At 41.3% G+C, this 25,774-nt stretch overlaps 1 protein-coding gene and 1 pseudogene across 11 annotated transcripts in view; both read right to left on the bottom strand.

Annotated features, from left to right (window-relative positions):
• Positions 1–649: 649 nt before the first annotated feature.
• INPP4B (inositol polyphosphate-4-phosphatase type II B) overlaps positions 650–25,774 on the bottom strand; it is a 366,072-nt gene continuing 340,947 nt past the window's right edge. For 9 of the 11 annotated variants that reach the window (XM_038564554.1, XM_038564557.1, XM_038564556.1 and 6 more), the window contains one exon: positions 6,667–8,053. In XM_038564554.1, the coding sequence (XP_038420482.1) occupies positions 7,879–8,053 (175 nt within the window). In that variant the 3' untranslated portion in view covers positions 6,667–7,878. Of the gene's footprint in view, positions 6,626–6,666; positions 8,054–25,774 lie in introns of those variants that run through there. The other 2 variants (XM_038564555.1, XM_038564564.1) reach the window with 2 other exon arrangements.
• LOC119864522 lies at positions 21,286–21,466 on the bottom strand (annotated as a pseudogene).

The following is a 25,774-nucleotide window of genomic DNA, read 5'->3' as shown; positions in this document are numbered from 1 at the left end:
CCCCACGCACTGCCCCACCCCAAGGCCACCTGCACACCATCTTGCTTGGAGGCACCATGCATGTGGGTGCAAACGTACTAATGACAGTGACATGACAAGACAGGAATGTTTCTTGCTGCAGGATCAGCAACGCTCTGGAAATGCTCCAGCTGACAAAACATCATTCTCCCTTTACACGCAAGCGGGGACCTCATTTGGTTAATTTTTTGGCAACAAGACATAATGGAAGCCTTGGAGTTGCCTTCCAGCACCAGCTACTACAATGAGGTGTGAATGATCAGATCCAACAGCCTGTAAGGAGAAGTTCGTTCATGTGCTCAAGTGACTCCACCATCATCTGGGCAACAAAGATGAGTGATTCGCCCGGTGTTGAAGCACCGATACCTGGTTCTTGAATTCTTTTATAAATTGTGGTTGATTTTGTTCCTACAGAATGGAAACTCGAAAAGATGCATTCTGCTGGTGAATAGGAGGTGAACCTAGTGTCAATATAAGATTTGCTCTGAAATTGTGGCCTAGCACAAATCTAGTCTATTCTCTTCAAAATATTATGTAGGCTACCCTTCTGCTATTTTAATTAACATTTACACATTGCTACGTTGATGAAAATGAAAAAAAAAAGTGTGATAGGGAGAAAAAGACAGAAACATAAAAAATAAAAATCACATTTATTTAAAAAAATATACACACAGTGTACAATGAATATGGTTTACACAGAACAACAAAATAAAATGATATTTCTTCAAATGCCAATATAACATGATCTAGCCTATTTGTGCCCCATTTCCTAGGAATACACATTATTGGCTCATCTAGAATATATATTTAACATAAAAAAAGAAAACAAATGCCAACATTTCAGGTAAGTACCATAAGAATCCGAACACTAGATGTTAGGTTAAGCAAAATAATAAAGTATCCACATGAAAAGTGTACGTGTATAAAGGGTAGCTCTTGTGGAGGGAAATGGGAGTGTCTATGCGCTTACAGACACGTGGGGCCTGCCTTTAAACAGGCTGAGAGTCCTTTGACGTGAAATATTTTTAAATATTGACAGTGATTAAAAAAAAAAAAAAAGCATCGCAAGACTGTGTAGAGGATAAGGCAATCTGGCCAATCTGTGAGTCAATACTGCCTCCCAGACAACGAAGCCCTACCAAGTGATCACTGAAGATGGGCTGCTGGATTATGCCTTTTTGTGACCTTAGAGTAATTTCAGCGATTTTAGGAAGTTTGTGAATATATTCATGCTGTGAGTAGGAAAGTGCAGTATCATCGTAAAGAACTCTATTTACTAAAAGGTAAACAAGATAATGGCTTGTCAGGCAACATCATGAATGTTTGGTTTTCTCTCTTGATATTCAGGCTGTCTGGGCGCTGTGCTTCATTGTGAGCCTTGTTTTCCTGTTTTTAATTTATTATTCTAAAGATTTATGTAATCTATGAGAATTCAAGCTGAGAATACCTAATTGCATGTATAAATTTTTGGGGGGTGCTGATACTACCTTATAATTTTTTTTCTACCTCCTTGTTACTAGCAGCCCGTTATGCTTTGTTTCTTTGACATTGTAAGTGCTTTATACTCTTACTTGCTTAGAAATAAAATTCAAAGACTGATTAATGTGCGCTGTGACTCAGAAAGTAAAAATCCAAATTTCCATACCTTCACTCTATACCTAATTGGCTCACAATATTTTATCTCAACATGAATTTTATTTTATTCTGTTTCTAAAGACCGTTTTGCTATAGGTAGCATCTGTCTGGATAGAAAGTTCTAACTTAAAAATGCCGAAGAAACAAAGGATATATTAGAGCTTTCCTTGCAAAGCAGTAAAATAGAAACATGGGAGGGGGGGGAAGCATAGCTTTTGCAGACTGCAGCTGAGCTAAATGAATGTCAATTCACACTAAAATTGTCAATCAACCGCACAACGCTCAGCAATTCATTCTCGTCAGTGGTGCATAATTTGTAAAGCCTCCAGCTATTAGGGATGCTTTGTGCTCCACATGCTAGCTTCCCTCTGGAACTGCTGATCACGGTTTTTTTCAGGCCAGTTTCTTAAATCTGTGATAAACGTTAATTTATTTCCTAAAGATTACAAAAGGTGCCCTGCGTATTGAGTTAAACAGCTGATAGGCCACCAGGCGTGGAAATCAAACATCTAACGCGTCTGCGGCGTCTTAGCATACCGCCAGAGTTTCATTTGCTTAATCTAACAGTTTGGGTTTCAACTGAGCTGTATTTATTAGGATCTGGACACAGTGATATGTTACCGTTTTTCCTGCCTTTAGCAAATGCTAAAATCATAAACTTAAAAATGTGCACTGAAGCACACCTTCAGTGATATTCTCGTTAGGCTCCCATTTCCCTGGACTTAGCCCACGGTTATTACTGCTCACACTACAGTTGCATTGCTAAGATTTCCCTTGCAGAACATCAAGAGAGATACATTTTTAAATGCATCTGTATGATTATATAATTTTATTATGAATAAAATATAGACATGAAATATTACTTACGGCCTAATAAGTGTCTTTAAAAGGGGGGGAAACCAAAATAAAATTGTAGCCAACTGAAGATGCCTAACTACATTTAACACCATATTACTAATTTTGTTTTATTTATTTTATTTTATTTTTATTTTTTTAAGATTTTATTTATTTATTAATGAGAGACACAGAGAAAGAGAGAGAGGCAGAGACACAGGCAGAGGGAGAAGCAGGCTCCATGCAGGAAGCCCGACACGGGACTCGATCCCGGGACTCCAGGATCATGCCCTGGGCCGAAGGCAGGCACTAAACCACTGAGCCACCCAGGGATCCCCCATATTACTAATTTTATAATGCTTCCAATTATTTGTCATTGCTGGGGAAAAAAGTGATGGTGTCATCCAGTTGTGTGCTGGTAAATGTTTAACAACTGGCTTTTCCAGGAATCAAAAATCCCAGTTTTCAGCATTTGGCAATTTCTGAGAGTGAAAACTCCCCCTGTGGTCAGTTTCAAGCTGCTCATATGATGTTACTGGGTGTGGAGTCAGAAAGAGAGGCCCAGTTGCCCCTGATGCTATGCTGCTTCCACTGTGCTGATACCACGGACACAACTAACCTCAAAAGCACAGGCGAAGAGAAAAATGAAGGAATCTAATTAGGAAAGTGGTAAGTTTTGATTATCTTTTTTTTGTAAAAATTATTCAATTGCTTTTGATATTTTAATATTTAATGATGGTGTGTTTAACAACTGGCTTACAAAATTCCTGAAAATTTAATGACCAGCTCTCAGGAGTCTGCACGAGCCAGTTCTAGGCCACCCGGGGTACGCTTTCTTGGTGGCATGTATCATGCTTTAGGTCAGGAGGGAAGGAAAGCATTACTCCATACAGATCTTTTTCTTTTCCACTGTGAGTCTTACTTTATGCAAAATGCCATACATAGTTGAGGGGGAAAAAAGGGAAGTATCCTCCATCCAGATACTAGCTTTTAAAGACTTCACAGTTTTCAGGAATTAGTCTTAAAAAAGTAAGAACTGGAGGCTAGTCATGTGGTGTATTGCTCTAATTAGCTGGTTGGTCATTTTAGCACCATTTGTCAGCAGGATCAAATCGTGGCTCTGACTCACTGGATTATTAGACTGATTCAAAAGCAAAGGCGGGGTATAGACAAAATCTAAGACAGCATTCATATGGAAAAAAAAACCCCGACAACCACATGAGAAATTAATGAATGCATCCAAATGTGGGTCTGCTTCAATTAAATATTTGAAATGTTTATGCTTAGCTGTTTCGTGGAACATTTTCAGGCTCTGGGTCTTTTGCCACTGGGTCAAATATAATCAAGATGTCACCTTCCCTTGTTTTTAGATATGTTTTCTGTAGAACTCTGCACATAGTTAAGCAGAATTGATACCTGCATTTGATAACATTAGAGGGGAAACGTATTTTTAGCAAAACAAAAAAAAAAATTATCTTGTTAGGAAATGTCATTTTCTTGGTTCAGTTTCTGGTTCAATCTGATCTCTTGAAATAGGCCTGCTGGTGTATCTTTTAAATAAAAATAGAGAAAAGCATAACTAGGCTGTGATTGTACAAAGGACATTTTAAAACTTCTTAAAATTTGCTCTTTAATCTAGAAAACTAATTACTTAAGAAATAGTAAAGGGGATTTCCAACAATACTTGAATATGTCTCAGAAAAGGTTCAAAAAAAAAAAAAGAAAAGGAGCAGTATTGTTGTTGATATGAAACATGAATTCTGTTGATGAAACCCACTTTTAAAAGTGTGCAAATATTCAGGCTTTGTATAGGGAAAGGCAAATGACTCTGCTGATAATAAAAGAAAACTTCTGTGTATTTGTATAAAGTTCGAGGCTTTGAGACTTCTCTGCCAGTACTTATTGAAAAAGAAGAAAAATCTTTGGGATATCTTCCCCAAATAGAACAACTTACTTATTGGGCTTTCTAGTTAATACATATTTTTTCCGAATTTGAGTCTCGAATTTTCATTTTTAAAAATACAAACAAAAATGACTATACAAAGAGTATTTACGGGACAATACATTTTCATTTGACTTCTCTTGGAACTTATATGCTGAATGAGGCTTCACTGTTATTCAAGGAAACCTCCGTCATCCCAACCTCTTCACATGAAATCCAGTGGGATCACGAAAACAACCACAAAATCCTACCATTTTCAAATAAAATTGAACAATTCAAAATTTATATTTAATCACTAAAATGGAAAATGAAGCATAAGGGAGTACACCAAGAAGTCTTGACTGTGGCTAGATCTACAGTATACAGCATCTTTTCCTTAAAAAAAACCTGTAAACCGTGTGTCAATGGCCTCAAATGCGATGCCCGCACATCACTAGCTAAAATAGCGGATTGAAAATTCTCCTATGAAAAGCCCCAAATGGTCATCTAAAATTTGTGGTCATCTGAAAAACCCAACATGAGCCTGGAGATGTGTCTGGAGCCCTTAGTTCAACAGACGCGTCAGCCAAGGAGCTGTCTGTGACACCAGCTGTGGAAAACCCCGTAACATCACCCACTGAATGTGCTCACGGCCGGGAGGTGTCTGTGTAACAAGCCCCCAGCGTTTCCGAGGGGAGACTCATTCTCCGGATAGCTTCTCTTCCCATGAGTGAGGAGAAGAATAAACTCTGAACATCGGGAGCAAATGGGTTTCACTAATTCAGGCCGTTGTTCTCGAAGGTTCAATTCTGGCAATAAATGCCAATTTCTACGTAACTAACCAGCATTCCTCCATGATTTTCACGTATTTTCAGCATGGCCATTTGGAAAATAGACAAGCCACAGGCTAGGAAGGTAAGAGATTGTAATCGTGGTTCTAAAGCCGTCTACTGGGACGACTGGGGGCCTACGTTCCGTGTGCTCTAATCTGCCCGTTTCCGACGGCACCGTACAAGACGGACTCTCTAGCAATTGCTTAATCTGAAATTTTGGAAAACCTGTGACGCCATTTTACTGAGAACAAATTTCAGATTCGGGTTAACAGAAATAATCGTTTCCGTTTACCGGCCGTCAGGGTTGCACGGGTCTTGGGATGGTCACTCACATGGTAACTACGCCAGGCAACGCGCACCTCCGCCTGCTGTGTCCCGCAGCAAGCTGGCAGTTGGAAAACATCACCAAGGTGCTTTATTGACTTTTATGGGCTTGGCTGCATAAGGTTGAGGCTGATGGGGATTTTCACATGTGACATCAGCAGGCTGGTCATCGTTCACTTCCCGCAGCTGCAGTCCCTTGCGGTGCTCCTCTCCTCCACCCGGCAGCTTTCTCTGTCACCGCTTGGGTGACGGGGCCACACGACCCGAGTCAGAGTTTTAGAAAGATCCCTTGATATGGGGAAGCACCTCCACCGTGTGGCTGACAATGTCACCCGTCCGCTCGGGAGGACCCGTCCCAGCCTGCTGGGGGCCAAGTTGTCACCGGCACACCTGCCACCCACGTCTACAGTCAAGACCGCGCATTGATGCTACTGAATTTTAATTCGCTGGAAAAATATTTTCCCACTCCCACGAATGGGCCCTAAGGTCACACGTGACGACGGCTGTGAGATAACAGGTCTGAGCCTCTCTTCTCTTCCCCCGCCCTGTCCCGTCTTCACTTTGGAGGCCGAGCATCCCTCTCGGAGACACCTGTGCCCTCCTGTGGAACCCACCTGCGTCTGCTCGGAATGCCTGTGGCTAACGGCCTCCACGAAGGACATGGACATGGACGTGGACATGGAGCCCACCCCAGCACAGGGGCAAAGTGCGGAAGCTGAGAACTAGGATCACAATGTCACTTAAGAGTTTTCTAATGGATTCCTTTCAGAGTAATATGCTAATACCTAATTCAAGTAATCCCTAGATTTGGGCAAGCATCCCTGATCACCCTCCTCCACGGATTTTGTGACAATAGAAAAGTTAAAAGGGTGGAGATTATCCGACTGAGGCGTGTTTGTGTTCCTGTTTATTTGCGTGTTGGCAAAGTTAGGTGTCAGCTTTTCCATAAGTCCCCTCTGGAGGTCGGTAGTACTTGGGGAAAGCCATCAGCTGTAGCATGTTGAAAGCATACTTTCTGCATTTGACATTCTTCAGTACATTCTCTATGCGGCATCCTTCTCTGGTGAAAGGGGAAAAAGTACAACTTCATGAAACACAGAATAAATAAATATGCTTTATTTGTTCAATGCAGAGTTGCAGCAACAGTCCAAGTAAAAATAACAAAGATTCAACTCTACATTTTTTTTTTTTTTTCACAAATGATGATACATCTTACAAAATTAAATCCTAGGCCAGGCCCAATACCATTATTGCCCTCGGAAAGAGATGATTCAAGTCTCTTTGTTCTTAACAGATACTTAAGGTTTAATAAACTCTTTAAATATAATTTGCTCCGCGATACAGCTTCACTTTAGTTTCATAAATATATCTGCCTTTTTATAACTTTTCCACAAATTAACTTCTCAGTCTCTTTAAAACACATTAAAATCTACATGTAGCCCTAAGGATGCAGGTTCTAGGAATAAGGCATTTAATTTATTAAGTCTGGCCCTATAGATTTTTAAAGGAAAACGTCTCTATTTTACTCCCATATTTTAGCTGTGCCACGAAGAGAAGAATGGCTTTCCCAACAGCCTGGTCCAAGTCGCCGCTTCAGGAAGGAATGGGCTCAAGCACAGATGGGACAGAAAGTCACAGGTGCTGAAAACGGCGTGTCAGACACAAACAAGACCTCGGTACAAAGGATAGAAAAGGACTCCGAGAGCCAAATCAACCCAAACGATAGTTACAAACAGGTTAGTTTAATTACAAAACATAAAGAGCCATTCTCGCCATGAAATCACTTGACAGGAAAGGGCAAATCGAATCGAAGCCAAGAACCAACATAACGAACAAGTCCGGGAACCAAAGAGCAGGTCCTATCGGCTGACGGCAACAGTGATATTAGCACAGTGGAGAGAAAGTCTGGAACCTCCCACATCTCTGAGACTCGTCTCAGGGGGTCAGTGCGTTCGTTGTGCAAATTCACTCTTAATTGTTTCTGATAAATTGAATGGGGGAGAGAAACAGGAGGTGCAGAGCTTCAAGCTTTCAGGATTCTGTTCTTTGTCTTAATTCCAAAGACAGTAATTCAAAAATTCTTCTGAGCTAGTTAACAGTGGGGGAACACGTTTCCATGAACAAAAGAGCAAAACAACTCAATGCATAGTTACTTCTTTTCGTAGGTTTTAGGAAAAACGAACAAAACACTTACAGTTCAAACGTTTTTTTTTTAAAGTCTGTGAATCTGAAAATGTAGAAATATTACAGCATCGCCCCCGTAATTTAAAGTCCGTTGTCGTTTGTAGAAAAGAAAGGAATACAACGTGAAACTTATTGGTATTTGGCTAATAGTAATGCAAGACTTAAAATAAGCCACACGACCAGCAGGTGTGAGCTGACGAGCAGCAAGGCGACAGGATAGAAGTGTCGAGAAGTTGGCTTGTTATCGGTTAGACAGCCTGTTTCGGGGTCATCGGATTCACTCAGCGCTCCCTGGGTCTGTCTGCTGTTAAACGGGGAGGGGGGTTGGGGGGAATCAGGAGAAAAGAAAAGAGTAGAGCATTCACACAGGGAAGAAAAGCAAGCGCACAAATCCTGAAATACAGCACCGTATCTGATACCACACAGCTGTCGCGGGACGAGTTTCCACCCTAACAGCCCCAAATGCATCCTGTGCATTTTTCTTACCGTACGACGTCGACAACTGCATTAATAAAGACTCCTTTCGCTTTTTTTTTGTGCAAGGAGGAGGAAGGAGACACTAAGATGACATTCACGTGGGTCGACTGCGGACGTACAAGGAGGAGTCACACAGGCAAAGCAGCGTCAACAGACAAGGCTACGTGAATAAAACTAAAATATGGTTCAATCCGCGAACAAATCATCCACGATACATACACCTTGGGGAAACGGAGCGGGAAGCACAGCCTGCAGGGGGGCCAGCGGCCACGCCTGGCGCGTTGGGACACACCGTCTATTGTCGCTGTACCTGCATAACGCGTTTAAAGTCATAAAGATGATTTATGGAGATAGCCTGGTATTCAAAATGAATGAAACCTCCGACACGTCACCCCTGCCAGCCATACGATCCGCTTAAAACCCGGCTCAGCGCCCTCTGCTCGTTGGGCTCCTGAACCCAGCGCTCCGCGCCCGGCTTACTTAGACGAGGCCACGTCGCCTCCGAGGGGCTCCTCGGAGAAGAGAAGCTCTTCTGTGTGAGTGGCACACGGCGTTGGTCACGGGGCTCCGAGGCCGGGCCCGCTGGGGCCGTGTGCGTAGGCGGGCGACATGTGTCCCCCGGTGCCGGCTCATCAGTCCCAGAGCTTCCAGCACTGACTCGCTCTCAGCTGTCGGGGTCCGGTTGTGAGGCCTCCAGGGGTGGAAGCGGAGCGCAGGGGGCTGCGTGGCTTAGCCGGAGGCCCTGCACACGAGGCCCCGCGCCCCCCTGCACGCTCGGGCTCTGAGCCCAGCCCTGGCCGCGGGCCGCAGCCGTCGGGATGCTCGGAGGCCCTCCCTGCTGCCAGCCTCAGACCGACCACGCTGTGTCGGCCCCGGGGCTTCCTCGCTCTTTGCCAAGACCTAAGGGCCACGCGGCCAGTGGCTAAGCGGAGTAGAAGCCTACCTGAAAGGAGGACGCTTAGTCTGGACTCGCGTGGTTCCTACAGTCAGGGGCCCGACCGACCCCGTTACTTGGTCGACGTTCTACGGCACATTGGGTGGCAGCATGCAGCAGGCTTGGAAGAAGTGTATTTTTATTTTTTTAAGACTTTATTCATTGGCTTATGAGACACAGAGAGAGAGAGAGAGGCAGAGACACGGGCAGAGGGAGAAGCAGGGAGCCCGACGTGGGACTCGATCCTGGAACCTAAGGATCACGGCCTGGGCCCAAGGCAGATGCTCAACTACTGAACCGCACAGGCGTCCCGAGAATTGATATCTTTGTGATTAAGAGAAGCTTCCTCGCCCAATATTAGCTCTCTAGGATCTCTCACGTTGTCTCCTGTCCAGTGTAAGATGAAGGTTCTCTGCAGCAAATCTGAACCTTGTCGAAACCTGGTGTCCTCCCCCACGTTCCTTGTTAGCCGAGAAGTACCATCTCCTACATCGACTCCCTCCCCATCACGTATCTATTAACCAGATCATAAATGTCACATTCTGATTACAAATTTAGGTGAAATATTAACCACAATCTATCCATATAAGGGTAGAGAAATACTCTTTCCTTCCTAGTGGGGCCCCCTGTGGATGGGCCCCGGACGAGGAATACAGTCCTGGCCAAAGTACGTTGAGGGGGTTTGGTGAAAGTCCTTAATCTGCATACGGGGATGAATTTATACTGGATGGCTTTTTTTTTTTTTTTTCTTTTTCTTCCCAAACCACCGCCAGAGCACATTTAACATTTTCCAGTCTGTTTGCTGAGTAGGCCTGAGAAGTGAGAAATCACTAAATGAAAAGGCTGTGGTGTTTTGTTTTCTTTCTGGAAGGATAGTTCTATAATTGAATTACTTTGTTGTTTACCGGCTTCATTCCCTGGAGATTAGAATAACACATTAAAAGCGCCCCACACGTAATGATTCTCTTGCTCGGCTGCAGTCCACAGCAACACGGCCTGTGTGGCTGCCCCCGAACGTACGGCTCGAGCCCCCTGACCAGGTCACGACCACAGGCTCACTTCCTCGTGACCACAAGTGAATTCTTGAGCACTCTGCACGCGTAAACTAGAAAGGAGGTGTTGAGCAACGACATTAGTGATTTTCTCACCAGCAGGGCATGAACAGTAACTGATTAGCGGCTGCCTTGCAAGGGCCCCGGCCATCCAGGGTCTGGAGGTCCCCCCGGGGCACCTCACGCCGTTGTCTCCACTGGACGTGGGACACCATCAGTCGTTTGAGGGCAGTTACGGACTCTGCAGGATAGAAAATGATCTTTTTCTCTGGAGAGAGACCTGTCCAAGCAATCACTGAAAAACAGGTAAAAGGGAATGCCTCACTTTTACATTCATCACTGCCCACGGGAGGAGGCATTTCCTTAAATAAACCGGATCGGAGTGGCTCAACGATGACATCTGCGCTTCCCCCTCCTCCCATGGGCGACCCGAGCACCTGCTGCGCCCTCCCCGGCCACCCGCTGCCAAAAACAAAGGTGACGCACGTCCTTGCTTCCCCTGCTGGTTAGCTGTCCCGGAGGAGCCTTGCCTGTTTGCTCTTTCATTCCTTCATCCACTACAGCTCCTTAGGCTCCCTCAAAGCAGAAATCCCAATTAAAACGGACTCGAGAGACATCCCCTTGCGACCGAGAGCTGACATCCTCTCCTGCCCTGCTGGAACCAGAGCACCCCACGCCCGTGCAGCCAGGGCTGGGCCTGGGCACATCAGCTTGCAGTCCTGAGCTAAGGGCCCGAGCCAGCACCTCACGCAGCCCTCTTGGGCTCCGCGTTCATCCAACGATTGACCTTACAGAGCACCGTGTAGGAGGCCCTGGCTTTCTAGATTGCGTCAGATTCTCAGGCTGGCAGATCTGTGTAAAAATGAGCGCAATGTAGGTCTGACATCAATAAGGACTTTGAGAGCAGTGCGGAAACCATAGCATCACCGATTCTCAGAGGCCAGGGCGACCTGAGGAGCCCTTCAAGGTGAACTGCACGCCCTGTAGAGGAGAAACCCAACGCCAAGGCCTTGCCTGTGCTTCACAACAGCATCTGCAAGGCCCGGATCCGGAGAATGGAGCTACCCTGCTTCACGATTTGCTGCCTCTATGGTAGTTTGATCAAATAAGGGGAGAGGGACCTCTTGTTTTCAGGTTAGATCGAGGCCCGTGACGTCTAGAACTCGGAATACTCTTAAATGTCAAAGTATCTTACCAAAGTTTTCCAAAAGTTTAATAATTTAATAATTTTAATTAATCATTCGAACATTAAAAGTAACATTTCCAGAACTTTTAAGAAACTGTGCAACTATTTAAATACAGGGTGAGTTTTAATAAGACTGTCAACAGCAGGATCATTTCCAGGGACCTAGAAGTAAGAGGAGCCTTTTGTGGCCCCTGGGTCATGGGCCACATTTAAGATGGTCTCTTCCTTCTAACTGAATTTCAGAATCTAATTCAAAATACATTATGTAGATGATAGGAAAAGCCCCTAAATGAAGAAATTACTTTGAAGACGTAATGCTGTGTCACTGCTCGGAATGCCTGGGTTACCTACAGGTTTCTAATCATCATGGACCAGTATGGTGTGAAAGAAAGAGAAGTATTCAAGCAAAAAAAAAAAACCAAAACAAAACAAAAAAAAACCCCAAACACTCAAAGGAAGCAGGAGTCCTCCCCGTAGGCCACTGCATGCATCTCCAGATGGGACGTGTTTTGGGGGGAAGGGGCCTGTTATGACACAGAGGACACCAGGCCCTGATAACAGAGGTGATAGTGAGCTTGGGAACCTGGCCCGTCAGAGTCGTCGGAATTCCCTGAGACTGAGGAGCACCCCATGGGCTCAGGGAAGAGGGAACTGTATGGTTAAGAGACTGATTTCAGGGGCGCCCGGGGGGCTCAGTGGGCTGAGCATCCGCCTTGGGCTCAGGTCATGACCCGGGGTCCTGGATGGAGCCCCAGTGTCCGGCTCCCCGCTCAGTGGAGAGCCTGCTTCTCCCTCCCCCTCTGCTCCCGCTGCTTGTGTTTTCAAGTAAGTAAATAAAATCTTCAAAAAAAAAAAAAAAAAAGAAAAGGGTGTTTGATGTCAAAGAGTCAAAGGTTCTCTAGTGTAAAGTCTGGGCTACCCTGGGAGGCAGAGGGAGTGCGTGGAAGTGGGACAAAGGTCTCCCAGTGTCCTGTCCCACCACGGCCACGCGGCTCCAGCGGCCGCCTCTTATGCATTTCTTGCAAACAGTCAAACTGGTCCGGGTTATTCTCTCCACGGGCTCAAAAGGGGTCCCAAAACTTGCTCCAGTGGCACACAGGGGATTTTTTTCAATCTGTCCAGTGGAAAAGCCATCCCTTTCACTTTATGATCGGGCTCCTCAAGCATAAGGTTTCTTGCTCCTCTCGGAAAGTGGCAGGTGTGATTTCCTGCTAGTTGTTCCATTAGGTGAAGTGGCTCCAAAATGACTTTCATCTCTACCTTCCTGTGACTGAGTCTATTCAAACACGGCTGCAGGACCCTAGAGATGCTGTTTTCCCCCCACTAATACAATAGGTGACAGTTCAGTAAGAACTGGCAGAGGCAGGGAGCAGAAATCAAAGAACGCCAAGCATGCTGATGTCGTGTTTGGTCTCGAAAGGTGTTCTTACTCCTTCTTACCTCTTTTCAGAATGTTTAAAAAAAGAAATGTGTCTTATTCAGCCACATTGATTTAATTTCTCCCTCGTATCACAAGTCACAATCTGAGCCAAAGGGAGACGCTCAACCCCTGATACCCACCCAGGGATCGATCTATCTATCTATCTATCTATATAATTTTTTTTAAGAAAAAGAGAAAGGAGGAAGAAGGATGTAATGAGTATAATTGCTTCCATCAGATGATTATCAGAGAACCGATTCCCATTTTGATCTTAGAATTTTAGAAAGAAGAATATTATTAAATCAAGATATTTGGATGGGAGGTCCAGAAAGAAATACTGTAAATGATTAAAGGACTGAAGGAAAAAGCTTATGAGGAGGTGTTGAAGGCTCCTTTTATTTGGGTAAGAGAAGTTCACTAAATCCTGGCGTATCCACTTAAGCCTCTGCATAGCAAAGCCAATACAGTACTCTAGATGCCTTCCAAAACCATTTCCTGGAGGACTGTTATGGAATGAAAGTCCAGCTTGCATCCCAGCTGCCCAAAGCTTGTCAAAATAGCAGTGGTGCTTGTCCATCTACAGGGAGGTGGAAATATTTTCAACTGCTCAGCCCTGAGACTGAAGCTCCTGAGTCTCAAGGAGAAAGTTGAGCTATACCCTTCGGCTCCACACTCTGTTGGGTTTCCCAGGTTTGGGTCCCCTCCTGCCACTGCCAGGCCCATGCTATCGCAGTCAGCTGAATGAATCCTGCCAGCCTTTCTCAGGGGCGGTGTCCTGCATTTGGTCTTTCTCGTTGCATCTGAAATGGACAGAGTTGGCTATGAACCAGCTCAACCTCAGACACCACCATTCCTTGTGCCGTGCGTTCCCGGACATTCACTTTAGCCCACTCTTTGGACAGGATCCTCCAGAGGTATCCACTTGGTTTTTGTCTCTGGCACTGGTTGGCGTACTCATTACCTTCTCCAGGAGAGTACATTCTCTTTTTTTGTCCCACCTTCCAATCTTTTCCCATTTTTATTTCCCAATTTTCCCTTTACTCTCACCATCCCCTGCAAAACGGTACAAGAGTAGGATGCTACAATCCAGGTTATCAACTCCTACAAGTGAAAGCTTATGAAATTCCTAGGAGAGAGAGTAAGGTGAATTCGGGAATCTTAGAGTTCAATTTTTGTATACAAGTACATGGGTAACACTGGTAATACATAACTTTGAAAAAGGCAGACTATAAAATATGAAATACCAAGGAAGAATAACCCCAAGGTGTAACTTAACATAGTTTACATATATTATCATTAATCCCTGCTACAGAGATTCAAAATCAAGGGACGACTTCTTAGAGAAATAGACTTTTGTAATGGACAGCGAAGGCTGGATAGAATTTCAGTGGCTAGAAATTAGGTGAGGTTGGGCGAATGTAGATAACAAAAAAAGGCATGAAAATGAGAGTGTCAGGTGCACTTGGGAAGGTGCACATAGCTCACAGTCTGCTTCGGTTACAGCAAGGAAATCAATAAAGGTAGGAAAATTAAACTTAAAAGACAGTTAATTTTTTTTCTTTGTCGCTTATGTATTTTAGGCGTTTACTAAAATAAACACACATGTTTTTTTGCAGTGAGAAATTCAACCGCATTGCGCATTCAACCGCATTTTTAAAAGATGGGGCTATTTCACAAGTGTTTGTGGTTGACAGCAAAAACTTAGACCTTATTCTCTAGAAGGTGGGTGGGCTCACGAACAGCAGACTGGAGAGATTAGCTAAGTGCCGTATGAGGCCGCAGGAGAAGAACTTTAGGAAGGAGACTGGAAGATGGGGAACAGGAGGAAAGAGAATAATTAAGAGACTACAGCAGTGGTCCGGGTGAAAAGTTAAAAATCTGGAGTAAAGCAAAAGAAATACAAATGAACGAGAGGCCGTACCTGAAAGACAGAGGGGTGGGGTGAATCAACATCCCGTGGAGCCCACCTTCTATGAATTCTAGACAGAGGTAGCAATTATAAGAGCCAGGAGAGAGTATTTGATCTTGGATACATTTCTTCCCCCTTCTCTGTCTCCTTCTGTAACTACACTGATGCAGATAATCAGACTGAGTCTAAGGACTCATCATTTCTGACACTTGCAACAATTTTCTATAATTCTTGAGATGGCTGTGTGTTTGCCAAACGGGGCTATCTGGGAGGGCAGAGAATATCGCTCAGAGCCGACTGCGGTAATTGCTTACAGTTAACTTTTTTGATTAAAATAAAAAATGTGTCAGTAGTTTCACTGCAGTAGAACCAAGGGAATTCTTAGACACCACAGGTTTTTTTTTTTTTCCTATCTGTTTGGTTCATGCTTTGTTGCACTTCAGTCAGAAATCACATTCTGTATCGACTCTCCTCTGTTCAATGGAGTAAGACACAAAGACACTGACCTTAAAAAAGGCTATTTTCCCCCTTCTTTTGTTTTGTTTAGGGTCCCTCTAATTTGCTAAAACTTCCTCAACTCAGACTGTTGGAGCCTAGAGGGATCTCAGAGATCACCTGGTCCAACCTCTTCATTTCTCAGGTGAGAAGGTTGAGGCCTCCAGAAGAGAACAAGGATCTCTGTGGGGCACAGAACAATTAGGTTAATGATATTTTTCAGCTCTCACACAATGAAATAGGACTTCCTCTCAGGCTCCATCCCTAACAGAGAGAAAGAAGTCACTTTCTCACTCCTCAGATTTTATGCATTGTGAAGATATAGTGTCTAGCACATTCCTACAAGGAAAGGTTCTCAGGGTTGAGAAGAAGAGGAGCTGAATACCATGCATACGGCTCATCCTGACCTCTCTGTTCTTCAGCAATCCACATGGCATTTTATTTCCTTTTTCTAGATAATTATGGTTGTGGAATTAGCATTCCTCAACCTGCTGCTATAGCTGCTATTGCTCCAACTTACAAACCACTGGGAATTCCAGGAAAAAAGAAAATGAATGAATGGATTCATATAACACTGATTCACAGCTAAGCTCATAGAATGTTAGTAATAAAAGTCACCATTTATTGAATACTATTTCCCAAAGGCCCATCACTTTACCCTAATATATTCAACCTTCATACTATTACTGTAAGGTAAATACAAAGAACCATTTTGCAAAAGGGAAACCTCAGAAATCTCCAAGGTTGCATCAGCAATAAGGAGTAGAGATAGAATTTGAATCCGATTCCTTCTGACTCCTAATTCCATGCTCTTAATAATTGCTATACATTCTTTTCTACATTCTGCATTTTGCAAGAAACTGTGAAGATCATAGAACCTCCACACATGGCCTTACAGTCTACATAGGAAACCTCAAAATAATCAGAATAATCAGGGAAAGGGATAGTATTTTGTTGTAAATGAAATAAAGTTTTCGAATCGCAAGAGATTTTAGTGTGATCTTGGGCTTAGGTGAGCACACATCCCAGGGTGCCCAGGGTAGCTCTGGCTTATGCCTTTTGCCCCAGCAGGACTTAGGTGGAGGGAAGGAGGGTTAAAGTGTGTACTATTAAAAAGAAAGACAAGGAAAAAAAAAAACAAGGATATGTGTGTGCTTGCTGTTTGCATTCTGTTGCATGTTGGCTGAATAAGTGTGTAGTGTTATGCATCTACGAGAGGAGAATGGGAGGATGAGTGGAGGAAAGGGGATGGGCTGACAAAGAGATGAAATGACACTGCAAGATGGTATGATTTTACATGGTATACTTGGATTTTAGAAAGATCAGTTTAAAAATACTGTGTGTGTGTGTGGGGGGGGGGCGGTGCCTGGTGGCTCATTCACTTAAGCATCTGACTCTTGATCTCAGCTCAGGTCTTGATCTCAAGGTTGTGGGTTCAAGCCCTGTGCTGGGCTCTGCGCTGAGTGTGGAGCCCACTCAAAAAACAAAAACAATACTGTGTAGAGTAGACTGAAGTAGGGAGATTGGAAGCAGAAAAGCCAGTGAAGAGGATAATGACATAATTAAGGAGTGAGGCAAATAAGACAGGATCAGCATGACAGAGACAACTCGTCAAAGCCAAAAGACACATTGAGGGAAAGGAATGGCAGCATCCCAGTCAACAGACAAGTAATTAAGACTTGCCTAATTATTTACGACTACGTTGTCCCCAGCTACGAGACACTACCCTCACGGACAATGAGAGGACAACAGAAATTGCCTTAATGCACTCATGAAACTTTGGAGCTAAGTGACAGCAAACTGAAATAATGGTACATGCTACCAAAAAGGTTTTCTAGTAATTTGAAAAAAAAAAATTAATGGTAGAAGTGTATCATTTGGCACAGAAAAAACATAGGCAACCGAAAACTTTTTCCTTTTTTCCAAAAACTGTTTTCATATGCTATTTAACGTCAGCAAAATAGTATCACATCACGATGAATTGTGTTAACTCAATTTTGTTGGTTTCATTTTATGTAATTTGTCCAAACAGACAAGTGCAATTGATTTATAGTTGTGTCATCAGAGCTACAGGTGTAGGGAGTTTATCCCTGGTCTTGAGTTTGGGTATATATATATATACATATATAAGCAAAATGATACTAAAAACAGTTTATGTCAGAAAGGAAGAGATGCAATCATTATTTCTTCTTAAGGAGGTTAGTGCAGGATTTGGGTTTGAGAAACACTGCCTAATGCAAATAGGATTGTTATTTACATCACTGGCTTTGACAAGGAGGTGGTTACCCATGATGTGGAGCCCAACATTTTAAGTGGTCTGGTTGACTGGGAGTCAAATTGAAAGGACAGGAGGAAAATATGGGATTACAAAGTAACAGTAACAGCTGAGACCACATCAAGAAGTGTATATCGTGTATAACAAACTCTGAAGCAAGAACATAAAATGAAGAAATACAAGCAATAACACCCAGCCGTATAAGCTATGATTGATACTCAAGACTTTGTACAATAGCTGCACTTGGCTAAAATATGAGTTTTGTGGTTATGTGGTAGACCTTACATATATTTCTTTCCAGAAAGGTGAACAGATGAATGGGCAGAAATTAATTTTATGGCCAATATATAAATGATAATTTGCAAGATTTATTAAAAGACAAAGTACCAAGAAATATGGAAGACAATCCAGATGTCATATCTAATTACTTCAAACCATGAATCAATTAGCAAAGGTCCATGGGTCATATCCATGTGATGTCCTATTGACTTAAGAGTCAGTTTTGTGAGTTTTTGCCAGGTAGTCGTGTTGAGCTTCTAGGCCACATGGCTAAAAATACTTTTTGTTCTTTTAATTCCTTTTACTAAGTAAAAGGCAGTCATTTCTTGAAAATTAGCTTCCAAGAAATTGTTTAGGGGATCATGAAGAACTGGCTTTGTGAAAACAGTTAATCTAGTAGTAACCTAAGATTCCTAAACACAGGTATGAAGCCAAAATGTATTAGGACACTTATCCTTTTGTTTTAGAGGATTGTATCTTAATGGATTCCACTCTAGTAAATCAGGGATTAGCTGTTACTCTCCTGACCTTAAAATACTTCCCATTGAGAATGATTAATAAAAAGTAAATGGTTAATTAAAATCCAAAATACAGATTATTAGCCTATACATTCCTGTAATTGTATAATGTATCCGTTTTAAAAAAATTCTCAGCAGATACCATTGTACATAGTATATAGTAATTCTATATCTAGATACAGCAGCATGGTGTTTATACACTGGAGTGTCCAACAATCCTAGGCTTGAATCTGGTTTTGCCTCTTGCTGCCTATGTCACTTGGACAAGCTATATTTGGTCAAACTCTCATTTTGTCATGTTTCCAATGGGGATGATAATAGTATTGTTCTCGATAGGTTAACTACACACACATAAACAACCATGCACACAGACAGTGTATTTAGCATGCCTTGCATAGACTAAGTACTCAATAAATGGTGGCTATTATTATTGGTGTCATACATATTGAATTATACTGAGTAAATGATAATGAAATAATCTACAAAATCTCTCTATTAGTGGCAAATGAAAAATATACAGTGTAACACAATTATCTTTATAAAAGTTTTAATCCACAGTAGTGATTTCAAAAAGAGTATTTAACCGTTATTTCTAATAATATTGTATTGTTATGATTTATATATACTAACAACGCATATAGATCGGAGTCGGATGGGCTGTTGAACAGTAGGATACTTTTTAACCAAAAGATGTTTTACTTGTAGAATATTGCTTTCTTGCTTTTATTATTACACATTTAATGATGCTTATTTTTCTTATTTTTCTATTTCACACTTAATATAATTGTATGCAGCACAAAAGAACTGTCATTCAATCTTATAATTCATCTTAGTCTACCTGAAATTATCATTTAATTCTGATGTTGTTTTGTTATAATACTTTCAATCAAAAACCATTAATATATATAGAGATTTTTGCTCAAATATTTGTACCTTGAATAATTATAAATATTCAATCTCTTATCATTGAGATAATGATAGAGAAGTTTAAGGCAAACTAAATTATTAAAATGCATAATGATTTCTAAGGGGAAATGAGGTTGCTCTTTTATTATTAAAATAGCTTATTTATTCCCTAGGAATTACTTATTTAAAATTTATTTCTCCAGAAATTGCTACCTGATTACTTAAGTATAACCCATGTTGTTCTCCTATGTTGATAAATAAAGAGCAATTGCATATAGCCATAAATTAAAACAAGTACATAGGATTTTTTTGTCTTCCCTCTACTCTTTCATAAATGGGCGTGCATTTATAAAACAACAATTCCCTGAAAAATCGTACAGTCAGGAATTCATTGAACATTTTCATTAAATATTCTTTTTGAGTACAATGCCTTTATTTTATCTACTGGGCAAAATTTGCTGCACTTAAATTGCCCAGTTTGCTAAGACAGACTTTCCCATATTGTGTTCCATATGGAGTGTTAACAAAAGTCAATTTTCTTTCTGAAAGAATTTTTATAAGTCTTTCACATATAAAAGGGGAGTGGCTCTTGGGAGCTGAAAACATGCTACTTCTTGGGTGTAAGCAGTTATTTCTCAGGTATTCATGATTATTCATTGAAATGTATACTTTGGTTTTACTCACTGTTTATTACTTATTAATACTTCAACATTAAGTCCTATAAGATGTATTGCGATATTCTGTATAGTCTGAGGAGATATAGCCAAGAAAAACGTCCTTTCTTCTTGGAACACTTATTTAACATCATTAAAATAACTATTATTCAGAGGAACATGAATTAGGAATTGCTGCCCTACAAGAGTTCAGAAAAAAAACATACAGGCTAATTAGAAAACTAAACCATTTAATCAAATTAATAATTCTGACAAAAATGTATTATTCTTACATACATATATTTAGATCAGATGCCATTTTATCTTGATTTTTAATCTGGATAAATAGCCCAATCTTCTTTTCACCTGGTATTGCATGAAATCCAAGACTGACTTAAATGCATGAACCTATCACAAAGGAAAGCAATGTGACTAATATTATAAGTAAAGATAATACCACTGCTCTCATTTCTCTGTCTCTTTTTTGATAAAGTATGAAAGGACACACTACACTGAAATAATATATCATTTTAACTTTCCTAGAAACAATATTCAAACCTTTCTTGATCAAGAATACATTATTGGGGCTCCTGGGTGGCTTCGTCATTAGCGTCTGACTCTTGATTTCAGTTCAGGTCTTTTTTTTTTTTTAAGATTTTATTTATTTATTCTTGAGAGACATAGAGAGAGAAAGAGACAGAGACACAGGCAGAGGGAGAAGCAGGCTTCCTGCTGGGAGCCCGCTGCGGGACTTGATCTCGGAACTCCAGTATCACGACCTGGGCCAAAGGCAGAAGATGCTCAACTGTTGAGCCACCCAGGTATCCCTCAGTTCAGGTCTTGATCTTAGGGTTGTAAGATCAAGTCCCTGCTCAGGCTCTGTACTCAGCATGGAGCCTGTTTAAGATTCTCTCTCTCCTTTCTCCCTTTGCCTCTCCTCCACCTCTCTCTCCCTCTTAAAAAAGAAAAAAATTAAATTAAATTTAAAAAGAATAGACTATTATATCAGAGCCCCATCATATTTAAAGGTTTTTCAAGTATTTAAAAAAAAGTCCCTTAAAACAATTTGTTATTCTTTAGATACATATTTTTAAGAATATGATTTATTACTTTTATTGTGCTAAGCATTGTGCACTCCACTTTGGGGAACACCTATAGATATACACATTTCCAGGAGACAAGTCATGTACAAATAACTTATTTTCCCCAGAATTTCTATAAATGCTATATAATCATTCTTCTTTGTAAACAAGCATGGGAACTCTATTGGTGAGTTTTAAATACAGTTGTTGGAAAGAAAGGCTCCTTTCAAGTAGGAGTATTAAAAAAGGAGGGCTCTGGCAAATGGGAACCATATGGTACAAAGGAAAGAGCAGCAGAGGAAGTGTTGGGGGAACAGGTTGTGGGCTTGGTGCTCTGACAAACCCGTGGCGTGTACTGCAACTTAACTAAACTTAACTGAAATGTTTTTTGGGAGGATTGCCCTAGATACTCTGTACGTCTAAAGTCTGAGCTGCCTCAACATTGCCATCATTTACTGTAGAATTCTCAATTAGCAATAATCGCACCTTGGATAAACCTCATTGGCTATGATACTGCCACTGCGCAAAGCTACTGTAGAATTCTAATTCAAAATTTCTACCTCTTCATCACTCACCACGTACCAGGCGTTGCATTAGATGCTAAAAAGATGAGTAAGGATTGTTTTAGGCTTCAGGGCTCAAAGACTAGAGGGAGGAAGTATATCTAAATCAATACCAATATGGAGATCTCACAATGGATGTCAAGAAGGTAACCCTCAAGCATAAAGAAAGGAACCGTGAGGCTACACTTAAGAGATGTCATTTGAGGTAGACCCTATAAATATGTGGCAGCTTATAGGAGGGGGTAGAAGCACTGCAGAGGCAGATGGAGCGTGCACAGGGCAGTCTTTAAGGACCTGGGGGGTTTGTTGGTAGGAAAAGGGATACAGAGAGAGAGAGGCCAGGAGGGCAAGGGTCATGTGACAGACCACAGGAAAGTAACTAAGCAAGTAGGGGGTTGACCAGATGTGTGCTCTTTCTTTCTCTTTTTCTTTCTTTCTTTTTTCTTTTCTTTTCTTTTCTTTTTTCTTTTCTTTTCTTTTCTTTTCTTTTCTTTTTTTTCTTTTCTTTTCTTTTTTTCTTCTTTTTATTTATTTGAGAGAGAGAGAGAGAGAGAGCACAAGGCAGGGGAAAGGGAGAAGTAAACTCCCCTTTGGGCAGGGAGCCTGACATAGGGCTCAATCCCAGGACCCTGTGATCATGACGCTTAACCAACTGAGCACCACCGAGCACCCCTGGATTTCTGTTTTGAAACATGATTTTTGGCAGCTACTCAGAGGGTGAGCTTCCAGAAGGCAGGAAGAAGGAATCTGGTGAGAAATGGTAATGCTTACTCTCAGGCAGACACTATGTGGATGCTGACATTCTGTGTTGTTATCAGAGAGGAAATCTGTTCGTTTCTACTGGTCTTTTTAAAAAAATATATATATTTTATTTATTTATTCATGAAAGACACAGAGAGAGAGAAAGGCAGAGACGTAGGCAGAGGGAGAAGCAGGCTCCAGGCAGGGAGCCTGATGTGGGACTCGATCCCGAGACCGCGGATCACACTCCCGCGGGAGCCAGGGGCAGGTGCTCAACTGCTGAGCCATCACGCGTCCCCATTTCTACTGGTCTTGGTGCCAGTGCTGGTATTTTGTTAGGAAAAATGAGAAATTGGTCTCAGAGTCTTTGTCCTAATAGCAGACCACCACATCCTCAGATAAATAAAGGTTACAATTATATCTATAGTCTTGACCCAGCTTCTCAAAAAATACTTTAGATAGGCTTGAGCATTTAACTCAGAATTTACTTGAATCCTTCCATTTCTCTTCCAAGAATCAAGGAAGAGATAACTCAGACCTAGAAAATTGCAGGAGTACAGTGAATTACTAACTGCCAACCTTTCTACCAGAAAGGGAGAATGTTGCAACAAGAATCCAAATTCAGGTCTTTCCTGTGTCAATTTTTACCTCTGACATAAGGCTTTAACCACCATTCTCTCATTCCTTTGACGCTTAACATATTCCTAGCAGAATTCTGGCCTATAAAATGTATAAGTAGGCAAAATCATTCATTCATGTCCCCAGAATGTAATTTAGTGCTTTAGTAATAAAATACTAAATGATGCCTAGGACAGCCATATGAATGAAGGTGTCTTCCTAAAAGCCTAAATGGTTTTAGGGAGTTATTTGGACACTGGAGACATCTGTTCTCTTTTCTTAGAAATATTTTATGATCCTAATTAACGTATCACTAAATGTATTTAGTGATATATTATCGTATATCATACAAGTTTGTCTTCACATTTTTTTTTCAGATAACCTTGCTGACATTTTTAGGCATTCATTTAGAAACTATAGGTCATTTAAAAACCCTCTGATCATGCTACACGCTGTTCTGTTCTGTTCTGTTCTATTATATGCAAAGACAATACAAGAAGACCTGGCTGACTTCTCCATGCACATAATTCAATGTAAATAATATGCTAATCCATAGCACCTGCTTTTCAGCTGTTTCTGTAGAGCTGAATGCCTTCAGAGCAGTATCAGGAAGCGCCCACTACTGTATCTGCACACTTCTATATGCACGTATGAGATAATCACTGCTGCAAGTTCAAGTTCATTACAGCCTCATTTCAAGTTCCATCTGGGAATTAAACTTAAATTGAGACTGAAATGGGTTTTTGTTATCCCTATTGTGCTGGTTAGGGAAGATGGCTCATGATCATAGGAGAGTGATGGTGTCTGGGGAAGACTCCACAGAGTTTGGGATAGTTTACACCACACACTCACATATTTCTACAGACAGTCCAGAGAGTCATTTTTTTTCTTTTATTGAGATCTGACTTAATCGTGAGTATCTGCTTGCTTGGATTAAGGCTTTGCAACATTTATTTTAATATTTTCTGATCCATTACTAAAACTAGTGCTATGATTATAAGAGGCTGGGTAATCACAAAGGACTCCTAAATCATGCTTAAATATATCCACAGTCCGATAATGACATCGTTGGGCATGAAGTATTTAGGAGATGGAGATAATACTATACATAAGGGATGCAATCTTTATTGGGTACTCTCTTTAAAAAGGGAATAGATGGTCTCTAAGCCTGTGTTGCCTTATTTAGAACAATCTGTTCTATTGAACTTGAATGGATACTTCAAAGTCAGCTAATTTTAACCATTATCATTAGCTAAAGATCGCCTACTAAGCATTTTAGAAGAGTGACCAGAAGTGTGTGCATGAAACCATTCACTAGTTTGAACCTTCTAGATTTTTTTTTTTTCCCTATTAGTTCAATAAATGTTTCTTGTGGACCTACTCTGGGCATTTCTAATTGCAAGTCACAGGAACCATGGGGCTAATGATACTGCATTTATTTTCAAAAGCATAGTGCATTAATGTTGGTTTGATGGTTAAAGAGACCACTGTTAATATTGACAATCACGGATTCCTAAGAGACACCTAAAAGAGGATTCAAACTCTGCAACCTTTTTGTCACATATAAGGACACACTTGACTCTGAAGTAGAGATGGACTCTGGACTTTACAGACAGAAGAGGCCATGGTAGATACAACTGCCAACCCCGAATTCATAAAATAAAGCAGGTCTTTGTCAAGCAGGAAAGCTATTTTCTACCCTTTCTCTGATTTTTATATATGCTTTAAGGCTAGTTGAGATCATGCTCATTAAATTCTTTAAAAGAAAAAAAAAATTCTTTAAAAGAGTACAAAAAGGGGAATTACAGAAGTATTTAAGTTGACCAAAGGGACCTATCCTTTCTCTGATTTTTATATATGCTTTAAGGCTAGTTGAGATCATGCTCATTAAATTCTTTAAAAGAAAAAAAATAAATTCTTTAAAAGAGTACAAAAAGGGGAATTACAGAAGTATTTAAATTAACCAAAGGGACCTTACTATGCACATTATATTCTGGGTCATCAGGATTATCAATAAAGTGGTCATTTCAAATTAGAAGTGTTATAAAAAGTATTTGTTGAATGTTGTATAGATTTTCTTTTTTTTCAAGATTTATTTAGTTATATATATATAAAAAGATTTGTTTAGTTATTTATTTGAGAGTGCATCTGCATGTGGGAGGGAGGGGCAGAGGGAGAGAGAGAAAGAGAAGCAGACTCCCTGCTGAGCGCAGAACCCCACATAGGGCTCAATCTCCTGACCCTGAGATCAGGACCTGATCAAGAGCCAGAGATGCCACCCAATCAACCGAGGGAGCCACCCAGGTGCCCCTAAATCTAATTTTCTATAAACGTTTCTTTCTTATTCAAAGTTTCATTCTAGGGGGACATCCTGTGAATCCTTTAACCATAACAACCACCACCATAACAGAAGCAATTAGTCTATGAGTAGTTTAGGAGCTGGAAATGCTTTCTTTTAAATGAGAGCAGCTAAAACTATTAACAGTGCTACCTAAGTACATTTGACTTACAGAAAAATCAGCCTCCAGAAGACACACTGTTAAATGGGTATCTCCCTTTTGCAAAATGCTAAACTTTCAAAGAGACCTTTGATTAGGAAATGAGATGCAACGGCTTATGGCACAGACCACGTAAACTGAACAAGAGGCTGGGTAACTGTAAAAATGTAATCTAAGGAAGTGATGGGAAGGTGGAGAAAGTCAGCCCCAAGGACTTTGGAGTCCCAGGCCAGCCTAAGCTTCAGATCCCAGATAGAAGCTATTATTGGATGTTTTGGTCCCTAATAAAGTGCCAAAGGTGACTGGGAACCGCTTAGCCCAAAGGCACACAAAACGTCCTACAAGGAAACGAAGAGCCTCAGGTACTAAATTGGTAACTAAATCTGCAGGGCGTTGGTAATGTTAATACATCACGTCCG

Source organism: Canis lupus, chromosome 19 (genome assembly GCF_011100685.1).
Source record: "Canis lupus familiaris isolate Mischka breed German Shepherd chromosome 19, alternate assembly UU_Cfam_GSD_1.0, whole genome shotgun sequence".
Lineage (NCBI taxonomy): Eukaryota > Metazoa > Chordata > Mammalia > Carnivora > Canidae > Canis > Canis lupus.
Note: the sequence above shows the minus strand (reverse complement) of the source record. Positions and strands in the feature narration are given on the sequence as shown.